Raw genomic sequence first — 19,116 nt, 5'->3', positions numbered from 1 at the left:
GAGCTGATCCTCTTGAAACCCGGAATTGAGGCACCCCACCAGCACATGCACACGCGTGCAAAATGGCGCTTCTCTCGCAGCAGGACAAATGCTAGCCAGGCAATCCACGAGCGGCACTCCACACCAAGGCTCAGAGCCCCAGAGCTTTGTGTGCTCCGGTCATCTTCACGAACCCACAATGGCATACACAAGGCTTGGGGTCCGTTGCTCACGACTCAACCAAGAGCCCAAGACTAGTATCTTGCTTTGTACGTGCGCTCACCCTGAACTCCCGCCTCCTCTCACGTGCGCTCTCCCTCTTGCCTCTCAAAATGCGCCAGCCTTCCTCTTTAATCACGGCTCTCCAAAAGTGCGCAAGCCCTGAACTCCCGCCTCTGATTCTCTTCCGAATCAACTCTGCCTCGTGCGTTCCTCAGCGACCTCGTGTGTGGCTCTGCTGATCTCTCTTCCGAAACAGGAGGAAGCCTCCCACAATGTACAAGCCAACCTTCCTCTTTATCAGGCCTATATCCACCTCCGGGGCATGGCCTGCTCACATGAAACCCGGGAAAGCGGGGCCTCCGCCCACTCTGCACGCCTGGTTTTAGGGATGTGTTCCCACCTTTATTTCCGATCTTGAAATATAAAAACAAAGGGAAAAATCACAGAGGGGCAATTACATAATGGGGAAACTTATTCTTAAACCCGAGATAATTAACAAGACACCACCCACTCGTGTGGTGACACGTAATACTTAAGCTCACAGGTTCCCTACTTAATCACATCAAGATGCCTCCCACAAGTCCAAGCAACTCCATTCAATGCCAAATTCCCGATTAAATTCCTCCATCCACCTCCACAATGGTAACAGTATCAACAATAATCCAGGGAGCGGATAGTGTTCGTCTCGACATGGCAATGGGAAAAAGGATGATCTGGGTACACTCGATTCGTCTTCAAAAACGAGGTTCCAGTTTTCATCTCTGCGGAAGCACAATTGTATAAGCATGATACACACGGGGAAATCTCATTAAGTATTAAACTTTTTGCTTAATTTTTGTGAAAATTTGTCAAAAAAATGTCAGTGTAACAAACAGTCAAATGGAAAGAGTGAAATATTTTAAAATATGAAAAGTAATCCTCAGGATAAAGGAATTAATCATGTTTTGTAAAAAAAAAAAAAAGAGAAAAGCGTTTTCATGTTCTGTATCGTCAACAACCTCTGGTTCCCAAAGATCATCATCCTGGAGAGCCAGAGAAAGCGGTGTCCATTATCGATGCATGAAGTTTCCTTGCAAAAATAAATAAAGAGGAGATAAGAGTAAAAAAATAGAGAACCAAAAGACGAGAAGAGAGGTTCAGGTTTAGTTTTAACTCCAGTATGATGAGAAATGATCTTGGTGGGGGGTGTCCACCTGGCCTTTATCATGAAAAATAACAGAAACATTTAAAAGCTTTTTAATGTTAAATCAGAAGAGATGAATAATTGCGTGAAGTGTTGCTCATGATCTGTCAACTCAATACGATATGATACAAGGCCGGTGGAGGGTGGCAACGGCCTCCTTGATCGTCTCATCTGTGTCCAGATACAGAAGTACAGTTGTAGAACAGCCTTGACCTGCCATGCCTTCATGTACACACCAAACTAGGTGAGTACCTGCAACGACAAAGCAACCACAACAAGACCAGGTGCACATGGCTCCAGATGATACAAAATCCCCAACAGCCAAGACCGATGGAATGATGCGAGGTTCATCACTTAATGTGATCCACGCTCCACACTGATCATATCCTTTGCTCTGAACGTGGTGACAAAGGAGATAATGCAATGGATTTGTAAAAGTCATCGCTGTTCCTGATTGAGATGTTAAATTATCATAAATAATTATCAGCTGATAAATTCGTAGATCAAAGTGTTGAGATAATCCTGGACTTGAATAACATTGGTGAGTTTACAGTTTGAATGAATACAAACATTTACACATTAAACTGGTTGTTGAGAATGTTTAAATTGTGATGAGTTAGAGCTAAATATCCTACAGCCTTTCGGAAGGAGAAATAGGTCACGAGATTAAACTCTCTCTTGTCCACAACTTTTACAATTCTCACAACAGCATGAAATAATCAAACAACGGATGTAAGAGACTTGACATCATTTTCACGTCCGTTTTACCACCACCATTGTTTCTGCCTCATGAATGCTGAGAAATTTCTTCCAAAAACAGAAGATAAAGTCAGTTCAGCTCAATCGTCCCGGTGCATTGGAAACACTCTGAACCATCGTGACCTGGCAAACAACTCGACGATCATAAATGAGAGAATGTCACAAAAACAACAAGAAATCAGTGTGAAACGGATAGGAAAACATCAACGAGGAAAATGTGGGATGGAGTTAAGCCGAGTGGTGAGGACAAACCCGGAGAATCCACAGGTCACTCCACAACGATCCGAATCCCCTTTGCTTCGTTTTCCGTGCACAGGAAGAGCGTGCCATTCACGGGGGTTACGTTCTTAAGAATCTCCATAAACCACAATCCCTGATCTGTAAATTTAAGGGGAATTGGGGAAAACAGGGTTCGGGACGATTACATGAAATTTTGTCACCCCTTTTTGACAAACTGTACACTTAATTAACATGTGTGTGCATTGTTTTTGTGTTGGTAATTTTCATGAATAAAAGAGTAATTGTTGTTGTTTCATCTGCAGCCTATTGTGGCTGGTTGCATCATTTCTGGAAGTACAGAGTAAGCTGGAACTCATTCTGCCGACCTCAGAAGGCCGAGCCGATGATGGGCGGAATCAACCCACACTGGTGTTATTGCAACGGAACAAAAGGGATTTGAACTCAAGAAGCTAAGATGTTAATCCAGCCAACTTAAAATGGAACCCAAATGCTCAGACCAGCTCGATGCTAATCTCTCCCTTCATACCCTACAAAATAGATATGATGTGTCTTCGTCTGATTTCCAAATTATAAAGTCGGTAAATTTGTGATTAAAAGTCAAAATATTCTTCTTCAGATGAGCCATGATGTCACACATGGAAGTAGACCATCTGCGAAATCAAGGTCAGAGATCTTGACATTCCCAAACGATGAACTGCAGTTTGATCTCTCCAACATCCTCCCCAGAATCCAGTCCATACACGCGCTGAAAAGTGTGGGCGCCAGTACACACCCCTGATGAACTCCAGTAACAAGTGGAAATAAGTCAGACATGGTGCCACCACATCTCACAGCACTCTCAGTCCCAGAGTAGAGTTCAGACATCAGATTGATCAGTTTTGGTGGCACCCCACGAAGACCAAGAATCCTCCAGAGTACATCCCGATTCACTGAATCAAATGCTTTACAGAGATCAACATCGGCTGCAAGCAGCCCCTGCCGAAACTCTCATCTGTGTACGGTGAGGACCCGAAGGGCAAGGCAACATTAAGGTTTCTGGTCTGCCAAGTATTTCAAGTTAACAAATCTAGATAATATTTGGCACAAAATATACCGTACCAGAACTCCTACAGTCTAATTCACGTAAACAATGGTCCCGTGTCTTCAATTTCATAGGGGTTAATGTTCAAACCTGGAAACTAAATGAAGTGTTTTAACACGCGGAGGCTTCCACTTCAAGCAAATTGGACAATAATTGGTGAAATGGTACCCGGTCACAGCCCCTTTAAATTCCAGCAGGTAACCATCAGTTCAGTGACTTTCTTTCAATTTACAGGGGTTAAAGTGGATGGAGAGGAAGGGCAGGGAGATGTGTTACACTCGTTTGTGAAATTCTGCAATTATAGTTGTTACCTCTTGTTTTATTCCTTGTCATGTCCATTCCTGTCCTCTTCTCTTTGGATTCCCCAATTCTTCAGCATCATCTTCGTGCTCACTCCTCTTCCTCTTCCTCATTTTTCCCTGCCTCTGTTCCCCTTGTGATGTGGTTTTCAGGAGAGGTCTGAATGAGAGGGAAGCACGAAATGCAAAACAATGCTGTCGTTTATCAGAAAATCAAAACTTTATTTGGGCATTAAAAATACTAAAGGCTAATCTAATAAAGACACTCAGCAAGCATCTTGCGAACGCACACCTTACCCTTCAACAGAAAAAAAACATTGGTGTACACGAACAGCTAATCACCCGTCCAGGTAGCAATTTATGAAGGGAGATAAATCGGCAATTGTGTGTGATTAAATACCAAATTAGTTGTGTGTGCCTAAACAGCTGATTAGTTGTGTGTGACGAAATACCAAATTAGTTGTGCGTGCCTAAACAGCTGATTAGTTGTGTGTGACGAAATACCAAATTAGTTGTGCGTGCCAAGGTTATGGTTCAATGCAATTCAAACATTTATTTTGTTCAGCGCGCTCTATTTGAGGTTCTGTGGGGGAAAAATTTATATTAATGTATTTTAAATTGTAACAAATGGAGTTTCAGAAATGTAACTTTTATGCTGCAAATTGAATTGGCTGTCATTTCTGGCCAAAAGACTTTTGCCCTAAATGATAAGAAATGTGTTGTTCTAGAGCAGAGTGACCGAGCTGATAAATGAACCTTTGCTAAGAAAATGTACGAAGTGGCTTTTTGTCTAAAGGACACGTCTACAGTCTGGGTGAATATCCCCCCAACCTCTCTCTCATGGAAGTATAAAATGCTTTGAAAGGCACATTGTTCTCAGTGCAAGCACGTGAGGAAGTATAGTTTCTCAGTGGCTTGTACTCCTTGGATCTGACCAAGTACCAAGTTAGAATAAAACTCTCTGATGTAATGTAGAAGTGAATTGAATCGGGTTGGTCTAACTGTTAACTAAAGTAAGAATAAATGAAATAGAACCAAATAATATTGCAATCAATAGGGATTCTTAAGTTCATTGTACAAGGGTGAGAAGTGTATGGTGTATAATTAGGAAATAAATTGTTTCACAAGGAAGGACTTGTGTGGACATCAGTTTTATTAGTGTCAATAGGGTTTTTGTAGGATTTTTATAATCAAATCGGACAAACGTTAAACTCTGTCTGAAGTCAAATAGGATTCCACAATCGGCCAGTTAGAATCCTTCAGAAGGACAACGATCACAACAAGGTGAGTTTAAAAAATCCACATCAGTTCCCAAACTAAATCACCACAATGACACCACATTGGCCTCGTGCACACGTCAATTTTAAGTTTGTGTGTTCCAACTACAGCAACATGTCGGGAAAGAAAAATGGGAACAATTTTTCTCGAGAGCAACGAATGGGTTTAATCGATGTGATCAAGGTTCATCAAGTAACAATCCAAGACAGGAGAAGTGACTCGGGCGCAAATAAGAAAAATCAGCTCGAATGGGAAGATATTTTAAAAAGGATGGCAGCCCATTGATCCACGTCATCTTGTACTCGAATCAGCAACCAACGTAATGATTCCTTCGAGAGTCTACAATGCCAGACAAATGTGATAATGTCATACTTCCACATTGGGGGCTCACAGGATGGCCTAGAGGTACGTACACTTGTCTCTAAACTGTCTAACCTGGGTTCGAATCCCAACGCATTTATAAAAACTGTCATCCTGGTGTTTCACAGGCAGGGTGATTCATCAATGTGTGCCATCCCTCTGATGGAAGTTAAACAGGAATCCTGTCTGCCAGCATTCGTTGATGGATGTTAAAATCCCATGGGGTGGACTTTAAAGATCCCATGGTGTCCTTTGCAAAGATCAAGCGAGCTATCTCCAGCACCAAGGCCAGATTCCTGCCCTAACTAGTCGACCATCACATCTAGCCAGCTGGTTCATGAACACTTGGGCCAAGTTTCCCCCGGCCGTCCGCACAAGCAAGGTGGGATAATGGTGCTGTTAAATAAGAAGAAGATACTTCTCCAGAGGATGCATCTATCTTCGAATATTGTCAATGCACGTCTGGGTACCGCCCTATTCCTATTCTCTTCTCTACCTCCTCGTGAGCTAATCCAAGTACTCCTAATCGTCCTACCACATCCATATTCACCTTCTCATGTAAACTTCTAACTATTTCTGCTTACTACAAGGCCTTAAACTCACTCTTAAACTGTCCTCACTGGTGTATAAAGGTGTATTTGTTATTTAAACGCTTGTGGTTCGGTTTTGATGAGCATCACATAATCATTCTTCAGTGATTGGTGATTAACTTTGAACGGGTGATCATCATACAATTTGTGATTCTACACAAACTCCTTTCATAAATTTTGCCAGCACTAAATGTACCTGAAGTTCACAGAACTTTCTCTGAACATTAATCACTCTTATTTCAGTCTGTTTGGTCATTAAGTTTGTGGCTTAACATTGGAGAGTAAACACAAGTGTTCACCCAGTTAAAGATTTAAATTGAATAAAAAGAAAGAAAGAAAAATATGAAACATTGTCATTGGCTCTTTCAGTCAGCCCTCGGACTTATTGATTGTCCCTCAGACTAAAGAAGTGCTTTTATCAAATCAAGTAAATGGTGATCGACACAGAGAGTGAGAGGAACAGGAGGGTGGGGATGAAATAATACAAGAAAAGGGGGTGGGGGAATGTGGGGTGACGTGGGGGGGGGTTAAAGATGATGTAATGGGACAGAAGAAGCTTATTCAAAAATAAAATCTGTATTTATAGATATTATATTGTGTAAAGTGATCGAGTTAGAAACAGGACTCACAGCTCTGGGCGAGATCCAACATCATCATGAGTGTTGCACACCCGCTTGGTGTCACCATCACCATCGTTGTCATGATCATCATCATCATCTCTTCGCCGTTTTAACTCAGAAGCCTTGCCCATGCCATAACACTTTGGTTTCGGTGGTGGTACCACCGGCAAAGCGCTACCTTTTCCCGTAAGATAGTCTTGCAGGCACCTTGACAAATATTCTGTATCAATCTTGCAACGAGCCTTGTTTTGGGCTTGCTTGTTGCTCCTGAAGACACATGGGATATTAAGGCAGGGTGAAAGAACAACAATAATCTGTGGCACATTGACAACAGCAATTTAAAGGTGCATGATAACAAGACATCATTTATACAGACTTCCCTGTTTACATATCCACTCTGCATGTCGACACCGTCTGATGGTTCCTTATTTTCACTTCCAGCAGCACCAGTTGAACGATTGTAGAATAAGAGGTACGCCTTTTGGAGCAACACCTCACTTAATTCTACTTTATTGATGAGGGAGTCATTCATTTTGTACCAGCTGCCGTTGCTGGCCTGCCAGGATGCACGTACAATGGTTAGCATTTCATTATGAGACAGAAACACAAGTAATGAAAGAATATTCATCCATTTGAAGTTCACCATTCAGTGTCCTTAGAATCTCCAAGGTGACACAGCTCATGTCGGCAAGAGACCATAATGTAGCACACGTCATTTAATATGGAGACTAAAAAGACCAGGTATTGGCAGGAATTCACAACTTTAATCATCGAATCAAAAATATTGTGTTCTGGTGCACCGTCCAAATTCCTGCCTCCTGGAAAGACAATGGAAAACCACCCAATTAATTATTGGCAAATGAGAATCTACTTTGGCAGCAACAAGGTTCCTCTCCCAGTGGACGGGACATTGGATGAGGATCAACCCGCTTGCTTAACGTTAATTCTGGTGAAAACTGTGAGGAGCAACAGCAAGTATTATGCATATTGGGCACCCAGCTTAATATTCCTTATGATCTGCCTGAACTTATATCGATTGGTTGCTGTTCATTGCTTTCCACAGATTAAAGATAAATTAGAATCATGTAACTTGCACAAATTGCGAGCCTTGGCCTGCAAGGCTTCACCCGATCTGAAATAAAGATACAATGCAGGAAATGATCACACGGATCACTCACCTTAACATAACTGTAATAGTGCCATCGCCAAGTGCTTGTACCACTGTGCACAAGGACAGCATACAAGTTGTATTTGATGGCAGGGCCGTGGGGCTGTGACATGAATGGACGAATGTCAAAAGTTTCTGGAAATGGGAAATCCTGCACATGAACAAAGACATGTTCGAGGGAAAGAGGAAAAACGGGTTAGGGTAAGGATTAAAGGCAAATGTTCAAACACAATTTCGATCCAAATGAGAAACAGTGAAGGTTGCTGTTCATAACCAGGTTTATTGTTTATTTCATGACGTCACACTGTTCACATGATGACATATTTGGAATGAACACGGTTGTGACAGATTCCATATCTGATTAAGGTACATCTGATGAAGCAAGCATCGTCATTGTGTCGTCGGCAAAAAATTGTGAGGAACATTCTAAAAATGGACAAAATTACCTTTGAAATCTTTCTTCCAGTTGAGCCACAGAAACGTCGAAGTGCGACAGTGAGGATGTTGGGGGGGCTACAGATTTTGGACGTCATTGCGGCAGGTTTCTTCGAGTCACACCTGAAAATAATCAACATATTTCAGTTAAATGTCACAATGAAAGTTAAACACACATCATTGAGGTTTGTATGAGAGCCACTTGGCAGAGATGTCAAAAAGTCACTTGAGCCAAGTCTCAAGTCTTTGTGGGCATGTCTCAAGCAAGTCTCAAGTCTTTGAGGGCATGTCTTCATTCAAATCAAAGCCTGGTGTTGGCATAATCATTAGAGTGGCTGGCTTGGGATTTTAGGGTCTCGAGTTCAATCCCTGTTGGCCACTGAATTAACACCAGGTGAGGTTGACTCAGCCTGTCATCCCTCTGAGGTTGGCAAAATGAGGACCAGTGTACTGGTATAGAGGCACAGCATCAGTGGCATAGTTGCGCACCAACAAAATGATAGCTTCCCGACAGCCAAGCTGCCATATGCAAGAAGAAGAAGTCAAATCTCAAGTCTTTGAGGGCAAGTCTCAACTCAAATCTCAAGTCACTGTAGTTTTCCTTCAACTTGTTTCCAGTCCCACATTTACTTATAAAACTTGGAGTCCAAGCTAACAAGGAATGAAGAAACAGAGCTTCATTTAAAGCAATGTATGTTCTGAAAAGCTGTATAACTCAAGTTTTTATTTGTCAACTTCACAGAGTGGACATTTCTTGTTTTGATCCCAGTAAAAATTAAAAATATATTAATTTTATTGTCATATCTCGTGGACCTCCTGGATCATATGTACATGAGATTATTCAGTCACCTTAGCTTATGTTTGAATGGTTTACACATAGAACCAAAGCATTCAATGTGGAATGGTTTTACTGGGTCGGTTCGTGCATGGGGCCAAGTTTCCCCGATTTGACAGGAATGTTGTTGACATGGTTTGAATAAAGTTGTGCTTCCGTTGGTAAGATTGGTGCTTGCCATTTGGACATGGTGTACCATGAGCTGTCTTGAGACTGGACACTCCCTTCAACCTTTGTGGAGAAAGGTGTGCGACCCGGTGGCCGTAGCGTAATTGCGATATATACATTACAAGGTGGGCCTATATTGTTGTGGGGCCAGGTATCGGTGGCGAGCACGACCGCTAGGATGAGCAGTAGAGGCGGCTGCACCGAACACACCGGAATTCAGGTCGTGACCCTCGGATAAGTGCGAAAGGCACGGGTCCCCTCCAGGACCATGAATCGCAAATAATTCGACCGCGTGGGATAGGGTCAATTGCCAAACTTCAATATACCTAAGTACCCACGCGGGCAAAGCTACCGGGGAATTCACACCCCCGACGGACCTCAAGCGGAACGAGCAGCTACCGTGCCCGAACCGTGTGTAACCCGAGCGGATGTTACCAAGGCCCATTGGTCCAAATTAACAATTTACAACCTCGCTATTTCTCAACACACAGCGTGCTAAGCCAATAAAATAAATGACAGGGCACGAGCTGGGACATTCAACAATTGGGAAATTTATTACAATAATAAATTGGGGCGGGAAGCATGTAAGGGCAGAGTTATCCGAATATCAGGCAGGCAATATACAGTGAGCAAAAGCACTTAACAATTCTACTTAAGAGACGGGGCCCACACACAAACACACACTCAAAAGAAATGGACCCCGTCAGGTCTTTATTGAAGGCTTCGAGCTCGAGGAAAGGTGAGCTGGAGACCAGAGTCTGTGCTTGGACCTGTCCACCTCGTGTGGTCTTCGACGATCTGGCTCAGTGGCGGGACTCAAACCCGCAGCTTTCACGTGGCGTCAAAGGCGAAGGCACCAGGAGTGGAGCGGTAGATGCCAGCACGATCCGGACGGCAAAAACAAGCGAGGAGACGGCGAAGCAGGCGAAGCAAATTATTTTCCCTGGGCTCCGACACACAACCAGGCTCCGACGCAAACACGAACATGAACACGAACCCGAATCCGAATTCGAATCACCCTTTCAAAGGGATCCTGGTCTTTTTATCTGCTCCCTGAGCGGGGCGGAGCCTCGGTGTCGGACGCTCTGTGCGCACTTGGTTGGACAGGGATCAGGTGTGTTGACGCACGCTGTTCACTTCTGATTGGACAGCAAGGGGAGCCTGGTAAAGCGCTCGTTCAGTGGAGGAGTTGTGAACGGGAACGCGCTGTAAAGCGCTAGTTCAGTGGAGGAGTTGTGAACGGGAAAACGCTGTAAAGCGCCAGTTCAGTGGAGGAGTTGCGAACGTGTATGCGCTGTAAAGCGCCAGTTCAGTGGAGGAGTTGCGAACGTGTATGCGCTGTAAAGCGCCAGTTCAGTGGAGGAGTTGCGAACGTGTATGCGCTGTAAAGCGCCAGTTCAGTGGAAGAGTTGTGAACATGTACGCGCTGTAAAGCGCCAGTTCAGTGGAGGAGTTGTGAACGAGCACAGGCTGTAAAGTGCTAGTTCAGTGGAGGAGTTGCGAACGTGTACGCGCTGTAAAGCGCTAGTTCAGTGGAGGAGTTGTGAATGGGAACGTGCTGTAAAGCGCGAGTTCAGTGGAGGAGTTGTGAACGAGCACGTGCTGGAAAGCGCTAGTTCAGTGGAGGAGTTGTGAACGGGAACGCGCTGTAAAGCGCGAGTTCAGTGGAGGAGTTGTGAACGAGCACGTGCTGTAAAGCGCTAGTTCAGTGGAGGAGTTGTGAATGGGAACGTGCTGTAAAGCGCGAGTTCAGTGGAGGAGTTGTGAACGAGCACGTGCTGGAAAGCGCGAGTTCAGTGGAGGAGTTGCGAACGTGTACGCGCTGTCAAGCGCTAGTTCAGTGGAGGAGCTGTGTATGGGAACGCGCTGTAATGCGCTAGTTCAGTGGAGGAGTTGTGAACGGGCACATGCTGTAAAGCGCTAGTTCAGTGGAAGAGACGTGAACGGGAACGCGCTGTAAAGCGTTAGTTCAGTGGAGGAGTTGTGAACGGGCACACGCTGTAAAGCGCTAGTTCAGTGGAAGAGTTGTGAACGGGAATGCGCTGTAAAGCGCTAGTTTAGTGGAGGAGTTGTGAATGAGCACACGCTGTAAAGCACTAGTTCAGTGGAGGAGTTGTGAACGAGCACACGCTGTAAAGCACTAGTTCAGTGGAGGAGTTGTGAACGAGCACACGCTGTAAAGCGCTAGTTCAGTGGAGGAGTTGTGAACGAGCACACGCTGTAAAGCGCTAGTTCAGTGGAGCAGTTGCGAACGAGCACGTGCTGTAAAGCGCTAGTACAGTGGCAGGGTGGATGGTTTGTTGGATGTATGAATTTAAAGACCTGACTATAAAACAACTTCGCAGCGCACGTACACTTAATTACCCATTAAACAAGGGACGGGGCCCCTAACTAGAAACACATACTTACCGATATGGCTGATCTATAAGGACCTGGCTGTTATGTGTCGCAATATTTCCAAATCCGCAACACTATGTCGCCATTGACCGAACCATGCACGCTGACAACTGAAATTCATGTTCCATAAAACCCGTTTTAATTCAATGTTTAATGAATGATTATTTTCCGAATATTGTGAACAGTCATGATTACCTCGTCACATTTAAGTTACAAGGAGTTGTGATTTACAAGTGATTTCCAAGTACAAGTCACAAGTCCCCAGACACTCAACTCTCAAGTCAATTTTTTTCAGTCCGACTTAGGTCACAAGTCGCAAAAAAAAACAAAAAAACATCAAGTCACAAGACATAAAAAAAAGAAAACTTCCCCAACTCTGCCACTTCGTGAAAAGTGAAATCAGATAAGTCTGGCTCTCAGGAAAACTTCTTGTCGTTTCCAATTTCCAAGACTTTGCACTCACCGATCACAGAAACAGGCGTTGTATCCCTCCAAAAGGTCTGCCAACATGTCTGAAGCATTCTACAAGAGGCCAAGACAAGTAGGTCAAAGGTTAGCTCAATAGGAACAAGATGTTTGAAGTTATAGAATCCTCACCCACTCCACCTTGAGGGTCCTTTAATTTGTTAGTTATCAAATGATTTGATCTACCATCACAAACTCTGAACAGGAAATGAAATGGAAAAGATAAATCAAATATTGCAAAGAAAAGCATGAAATTCCAACCTCGACATCCAGAATGAGGTCCATCATTTCCTCACGTCTGATTTTCTCCCCATTACACGTCAGGCATTTAACTGACAGAGGAACATAGGTGCACTCATTGAGAACAGAAATTCATTCCAATCTATTTTTTTTTATATTGTCTTTTGAGTATTATATTGTTTTTGAGTTTCTATTTTGAAAATATATTATTATATTTGTTTGTAAATGTAGGAATATGGTGAAAATTTGTGAGTTATGCTAAATGAGTCATCCTCATCCTGATACTCTTCATGATCTAAATAATTAAACACTGAACTAATCTTTCCCGTTTTCTCACAAACCATTAAATTTGATCACAAATCATGAATTTCACCCCCAGGAGGAAAACCCAACCAAAATATTTTGTTTCATTCATTTTAAGAGCTCACCTTGAGATTGTAGGATGCCTCCAAATACCTCCTTGATCACCGAGGTGGAATTATTAGAGAACTGATAACATCTGCAATGATAAACAAAACAAAGAGAGAAACATGACAACAATTAGTAACTGAGAATGGAGTGGAATTATAACTTATTGGAGCTGGATGGTGTTGCTAAAACTCCCGGCGGGATCAGGCTAAACTCACAGATGCCGTTCTGATTCCACGCCGGCAAATGCGCTCATGATGCGCCGGTAAATTCCACCATGGCGCTAATGATGTGCACATGAAGGAACAGATTGAATCAATAACATAATTTCGGACCTTCCAACTGTACAATAATAAACTCAATAATGCAAAGCTTGGGTGAGTAAAAGTTGATATCAGAAACAGAAAAGGATGAATATTGAAGAGAGATCATAAAACCCTCACCTGGGATGATCTTGAATATCATCTTCCATCACACTCAGCAGACTCCTGAGGAATTCATGAGCATCCTCCTGGTTTCCGAAAACAAAGTTCCGTGAAATCCCTGAAATCATTCAAACAAACAGTTCGTCAATCGGTGATGAGAATCAATTTGCCTCAATAAACTTAAAATGGGACTTCAGAGATCTTGTCGTCTACATTTGGCCAGGCTACAACAAACACAGCAAATCATTGATTGGTCTTCACAGTCACGGATGGACACACAACATCAAAACCTTCATAAATTTTCACCAAGTAGAGTCGTCTTCTCTGATTACAAGGGACAGCGATCATAAAATCTACCAATACAACTACGACTACTTTAATTGAACAAATAAATGATTCCTTTTGTGAGGTTGGCCAATGAGGAAGTTTGGCTGAAGTACCTCAGGAAACGTCTGGCAAGGCCTGACATTCATCTGGAGCTCGTTTGGGACACCTGGCTTCACGTCCATCCAAAGGACGGCACACTTCATGATGTAAGAACGTGACAACATGCTTTTTACTTTTATTGATGCAGAAAACAACCCTTGCTCTGGATAAGTGTATGATCGGAGGAAATGAGCATTTAGATGTGGAATTCTGTCTGCATGTTTGGAAACCTGGATGGAGCTACACCATCAGATGGTGGAAACACGTGATATCGCTCTGTTCTGACACTGATGTTGCGTCCTGACACTTAAGGAGGCAGGACTTTATACATTAGAAAGGAGGTGATTACAAGGGATCTGACTGAGATGTTGAAGATAATGAAAGGTTGTGGACCAAAATACGCCGAAGAGTTTTTCAGCAGAAAGGTCAGCAACAGGACCAAGGACCACATGCTTAGAGTGAAGAAGGGAAATGTTAAGCAAGCAGGTGAAGGGTGCTTTCACTCACTTTTCAGCTGAAGGATGAAGGGCAAAGGCTCAAATGGGATGTCTGTGCACGAGAATGCCTTCAGGATGTGCAAATGAAATATACACATCAAACAGGATGACTTGTGATCTAAACAAGGTAAACAAAGACAAATGTAATGACAATGTGATTGAAGACTTTCGATAGAATAGAAGACCACTGGATTCATCAATGAGTAACTTCAATATGAATTTAATTCTGGAAACAAAGATGTTGTCACGTTTACAGCTCCCGTCAAACCACGTGACTGTGGCAGAGGGGTGAACTGCAAACATCAGAGCAGAGAGCTCCAGAGCCAGATTAAGGCCAAATTTAGTGCGGCAAGCACACCAGCGTGCAGTGTACCTGGATTTATTACCTTCACTATCTGCAAAGGACGGCAGGAATGTTTTCACCCCGGTCGGTGTGTTTGTGTATAGGACACATCAAAAAGTTATGGACGGATTTGGACGAATTTGTTGGATTTTTGTGGAGATCCGGATGTGGATACTTTATTGTTTTAAGTGATTCTTCATCATTCAGAAATAGAGCCAACAATGAAACATGGCACAATATCTCAAAATATTCTGGATGGATTCCGCCAAAACTTGGTGGATGAGCTGGTTCGGTGACAAGAACAAGCAGATTTGATTTTTGTTCAGAGCCTGATCCAGATCTGGCCTATCATGGGACACACAACATAAACTGCTCAGGCTGGTGGAGCTATGTGCTCCACCACGTGCTGTTCTACTCGGTTCTAGTTCATTATATAATTTGTGCGGCAAGAATTAGCCTGAACTGAAGACATCACATGCATTTGTTAGTCGTTATCCATCCTCATATGAGCTATGTAGTATCTTCCATCCACACAGTGAATATCTTCATACGCCTGAATCTCCAATGCTTCTACAAGGTGAGTCATAAGTACCAAGACAAGGTTTTGGCTGCTGATATAAGATTTGTTTATACCATGTTCTGTGATAATGCTCTTTGGGGGTATGTCAAAGCTCGTCCTCCTCCACCTCCTCCACCACCTCCTCCTCCTCCTTCGTATGCATCACAAAGCTGCGGAAAGTATTGTTGGCTGAGGGCATGGCTGTGCTGCTGATGCATTGCCCCCATAACCAGTACACCGGAACTCATCTCGCCGACCTCGGAAGGGTGACAGGATGATGCAACCCCACCTGGTGTTCATTCAATGTCCGACAGGGGCTCAAACTCAGGACTCGAAGATCCCAAGCTAACCACTGTAACCGCAAAGCCAACATCAGGCTATTACATCAAAGCTGAAGTTGCAGAACGTCGCACGGCATCTGTTTATGAACTGAAACAATCCATTGAGGAAGCATTTGGCACCATAACACGTGGTACACAACACGTGGTATTTTGTGTGGGTTGCACACCGCACGTGGAAAAATTATCTTGTTCCGTGGAAACGGAGGACGTCATAGGATGCACTCGAGGTCTAAGGGGGTCTTGTCATTGTTGTATTATTGTAATATTATATTATTACTCCTGGTATTATATTTTACTATTTTTACTGTAACGTGTTATGACTCCTTGGGTTTATGGGTCACCCTGGTAGATGGTATACGTGTCCTGGAACTTATCGAAAAAGAACGTTACAACAACATGATTACACGAATTGCACTAAAAGGTACAGGAAGAGTGTTCATTTTTCAAGTGAATAAAGAGAGGAACTTACAGGTGTGGTCGTGTCTCCCCGAGAGCAGGTAGTTTACCATGGGACACGTGTAGGTCAGGCACTGAAGGGTGGAATTGAGAAAACACGTGTTTCCCATGTTCTGCAGGCCCGCACCAACGCCACCATTTCTTTGCCACCCGAGTGTGATGTTTCCGGATGTGACAAGGTCTCCAGGGGAAACGGAGATGTCATCTGGACTGTCTGTAGGAAGTATCAGGAAAACCCAAAGTGTCAACACATTCGACCTGAACACCGTGAAATCACGATACCAGTTAAACCACACTCCATGAGAACACATTTCATGGGTCTACAGGTAGGAAAACACACCTTTGGTGCTGGAGTGATCACTGCCATTGTGGATGAAATCTTCCGTGGAAACCTCTGAGTTGGAATGATCCAAATCCCGCTGGGAATCCTCGGGAATGTCGAAGGAAAAAGGTTTTGTGTTCTCCATCGCTGATTAAAATGACAGAACAACAAAGAGAGACATTTAGCATCAAAAATACCAACAACCAAAATAAATTTACTTCGAGTTATCCCACATGTGAAAACAAACCCCCTTTATTGACCCCCACCCCCACCCCTACCCCCACATACCCAATTACCTGCACTCGTCCCCCTCCCCTTGTGTTGAGTCCTTCGGGAACTCCAAAGGACTGTAAATCACGTGATTAATGATCAAAATCATTTCATTGTATTAAATGTATTATTATAATAAACCAACACGGATGAAGAAAGCACGACGAGTCCTGATCGATGACCCTCATGAGAAGCAAGTTCAAACACTTGGGAGAGAACTCGATAAATGAAACATTTCAATGGTTCGATTCCCGACACCGCGCCGTGCATCCACCGTGTGCTTCCTCACCGACAGGAGATCAATTTCACGATGTAACCCCGAACAGGAAAGGCTGAAACACCATCAGAGATCCACAGAACCCTCAAAGTTCAGCTTCTTCCTCTCAGAGCACACGGCGACTGAACTCCGTGACAATGAATTACTGAACGTTCGAAACACACGATTATTACGTCACAATAGTTGCTTCGCACATATAAGGAACGCGCGATTTTATTGTTTGTGTCGTTGCCAAGCAACGAATATCCGACCAATCACGACGGTTTGTTCAGTAAAATGTGTTTTTCATCATGAGAAATACAAGGATTGAAATCTACAAAAACACCTCATCGTGTTACACGTTCACTCACCTCCCGGGCTTGTCGGGTTCATTCTCCCTACAGATATCCACCAATTCCTTCCCATCGTTCTGGGGTGTGTTCCGTTAGCAAGCAGCTTGCTATCGCTTGCCAAGCGGCTTGCTTGAGTCACAGCACTCCAAAGCAACGGGAAGCTCGACACCGCTTAAGAACATGGCGGTCTCCATGGAAACAGTGCGATCGTGGTGTTCGAACTAATGTTGTCCGGGTCTGATTTTCACTTTTACTCGATCCTCTTGCGACAATTTCTCCAAACGAATTTATTCTGTTTGTAGCAACTGCGGAGAACTAGGAAGAGGGAGAGAAAAATAAATAAATGGGGAGTTAGAAGGAGGAGCCCCCTGATAAGCTTATATATACACCCTACTGTCACGTCGTGGAGCCCAGGAAACACAGAAACCACGTGATCACGGAGCATCACGATGACTCGCGGTGCTCGTTTTAATCGGCCATCTTCGAACCTCCCCTTCCGGTGGTTGTTGTCCAGCATCATGACACCACGATGGAGTTACATGGATTCAAAAGTATCCAAACAATACAAACCATGATCATGACATCCCTCCCCCATTTGCATAGGAACACTGTGTACACGAGTTTACTTTTCCATCATTTAAACTCCTCGACCTTCCAAATTTCCCAAAGCAAATTCACATTTCACCTTCTTCCATTGAATCTCAATTGGATTCGTTCTTTATCAAATAAATACAATGTCACAAAATCTTTGTGTTTCCTTGGCATTCTCTTCTCTCCATGTGATCTGTCTGGATCATGAGGTGTGAACGATGTAACCTTCTCATCTTTCCTTGGATGTTCATCTGGAAACACCTCTGGATCTCGAGATTTCTCCGCCACATCCACCTGTGGAATTCTGATGGGTAGTTGTTGTGTGGCAAAGACATTTCAGAATATTCATGCAATTCCCAAAACCACATATTCCTTTTTTCATGAAAATAACAACTGGTAATGAACCCCCCCCACCTGCCCCCCCAAAAAAATAGTAAGCATATAATGCAAGAATTGAGTTCTTTTCCACCACAAGTTGGATCAGCATACAAAAGGAGACTTTAATTTCGTAAAAAAGTTGGAAGAATATTGAATGATTCACTGAAACATTCGAATGGACTTCACTGAAATAGAAGCCGGAAGCAATTCTTCTTCTACACAATTTGACATTCCGAGGAATGGGAGGGTGAGAAGCATTTTGGCAAAATAACTCAAAACAGCAATACGTGTCCACTTTGGGCAGGAGGGAGAGAATGACACAATCATGGGAAAAGTTTTCAGTGCTATCAACCAGGTCACTCTGTTTCCATGCAGCGAGCGAGACCTTTTTCATCGTAAGGTATTCCTTTTATCAAAATGTAGGTCAAAAGACTCTTGGGAAGAGGGAAACATTACTGACGGCAAATTTGACTACAGCACAAAAATTAAATTTATAAAGTACCAGCAACAATTATAATTGAGAGTCCATGAATATAATCATTTTTCTTCCACACAAACGTGACATGACAAAGTTCTTGGTCCATTCAGGGACTCGATGATGTCTCGTCCCACGACGAACACCTGGGGAAAAAACTCGTGCAGACATTTGTTGTACAGAGCTATGTGCCCTATAGTCCTCAGAACCTGTCATACTCCCAGCAGAAAGGCCATTTGAGGTCTCAATTGCAGGTGCGAGATGAATTGCATTCCACACTTTCCCATCAGAGAGTCTGTAGGTAGCAGCACCTCTCTGTTCGCTGTTCTTGAGGGGTTTGGGTAAACTTGTTTTGTCCTTTCTGATGAAGTCCAGGTTTCCAAACTCGCATGAAAGAACCACATTGGAAGGTGGAAGGTTTTGCTCCCCGCCGCTCGTTTGTGTATCGCTTCGACTTCTCTTGTTTCTGTTGAACACGGCGTCTCACATCCTCGAGTCTTGCAGCAGGTACGCTCATTTGACGATCCCCAATGTGCAACTCGGTGTGCAATGTACGTCCATGTAGAAGTTCAGCAGGGGTCTGATGAGTTGTTGCATGTCTTGCAGCTCGATACGTTTGCAAGAAGTCGGGTACGAATGATTTCCAGGGCTTCCCTTCGAGATTTGCGGTAGGTAAACAGTCCTTAAACACTCTGTT

At 43.5% G+C, this 19,116-nt stretch overlaps 1 protein-coding gene across 13 annotated transcripts in view; it reads right to left on the bottom strand.

Annotated features, from left to right (window-relative positions):
• LOC147014788 (ubiquitin carboxyl-terminal hydrolase 36-like) overlaps positions 1 to 19,116 on the bottom strand; it is a 51,146-nt gene that overhangs the window by 5,285 nt on the left and 26,745 nt on the right. For 2 of the 13 annotated variants that reach the window (XM_085853064.1, XM_085853065.1), the window contains exons 1-9: positions 13,171 to 13,270; positions 12,946 to 13,010; positions 12,748 to 12,818; positions 12,341 to 12,411; positions 12,078 to 12,136; positions 8,226 to 8,337; positions 7,790 to 7,930; positions 6,621 to 7,167; positions 3,776 to 3,923 (exon numbers count right to left, since the gene is read on the bottom strand). In XM_085853064.1, the coding sequence (XP_085709190.1) occupies positions 6,721 to 7,167; positions 7,790 to 7,930; positions 8,226 to 8,337; positions 12,078 to 12,136; positions 12,341 to 12,411; positions 12,748 to 12,818; positions 12,946 to 12,983 (939 nt within the window). In that variant the 5' untranslated portion in view covers positions 12,984 to 13,010; positions 13,171 to 13,270 and the 3' untranslated portion in view covers positions 3,776 to 3,923; positions 6,621 to 6,720. Of the gene's footprint in view, positions 963 to 1,199; positions 2,522 to 3,775; positions 3,924 to 6,620; positions 7,168 to 7,789; positions 7,931 to 8,225; positions 8,338 to 12,077; positions 12,137 to 12,340; positions 12,412 to 12,747; positions 12,819 to 12,945; positions 13,011 to 13,170; positions 13,271 to 14,085; positions 14,194 to 15,787; positions 15,989 to 16,114; positions 16,244 to 16,384; positions 16,444 to 16,655; positions 16,789 to 16,993; positions 17,950 to 19,116 lie in introns of those variants that run through there. The other 11 variants (XM_085853059.1, XM_085853060.1, XM_085853056.1 and 8 more) reach the window with 11 other exon arrangements.

This window comes from Eptatretus burgeri, chromosome 13 (assembly GCF_056783735.1).
Source record: "Eptatretus burgeri isolate ZD-2024b chromosome 13, Ebu_testis_v1, whole genome shotgun sequence".
Taxonomy (NCBI): Eukaryota; Metazoa; Chordata; class Myxini; order Myxiniformes; family Myxinidae; genus Eptatretus; species Eptatretus burgeri.
The sequence above is the reverse complement of the archived record's forward strand: the minus strand, read 5'-3'. Positions and strand labels throughout refer to the sequence as shown.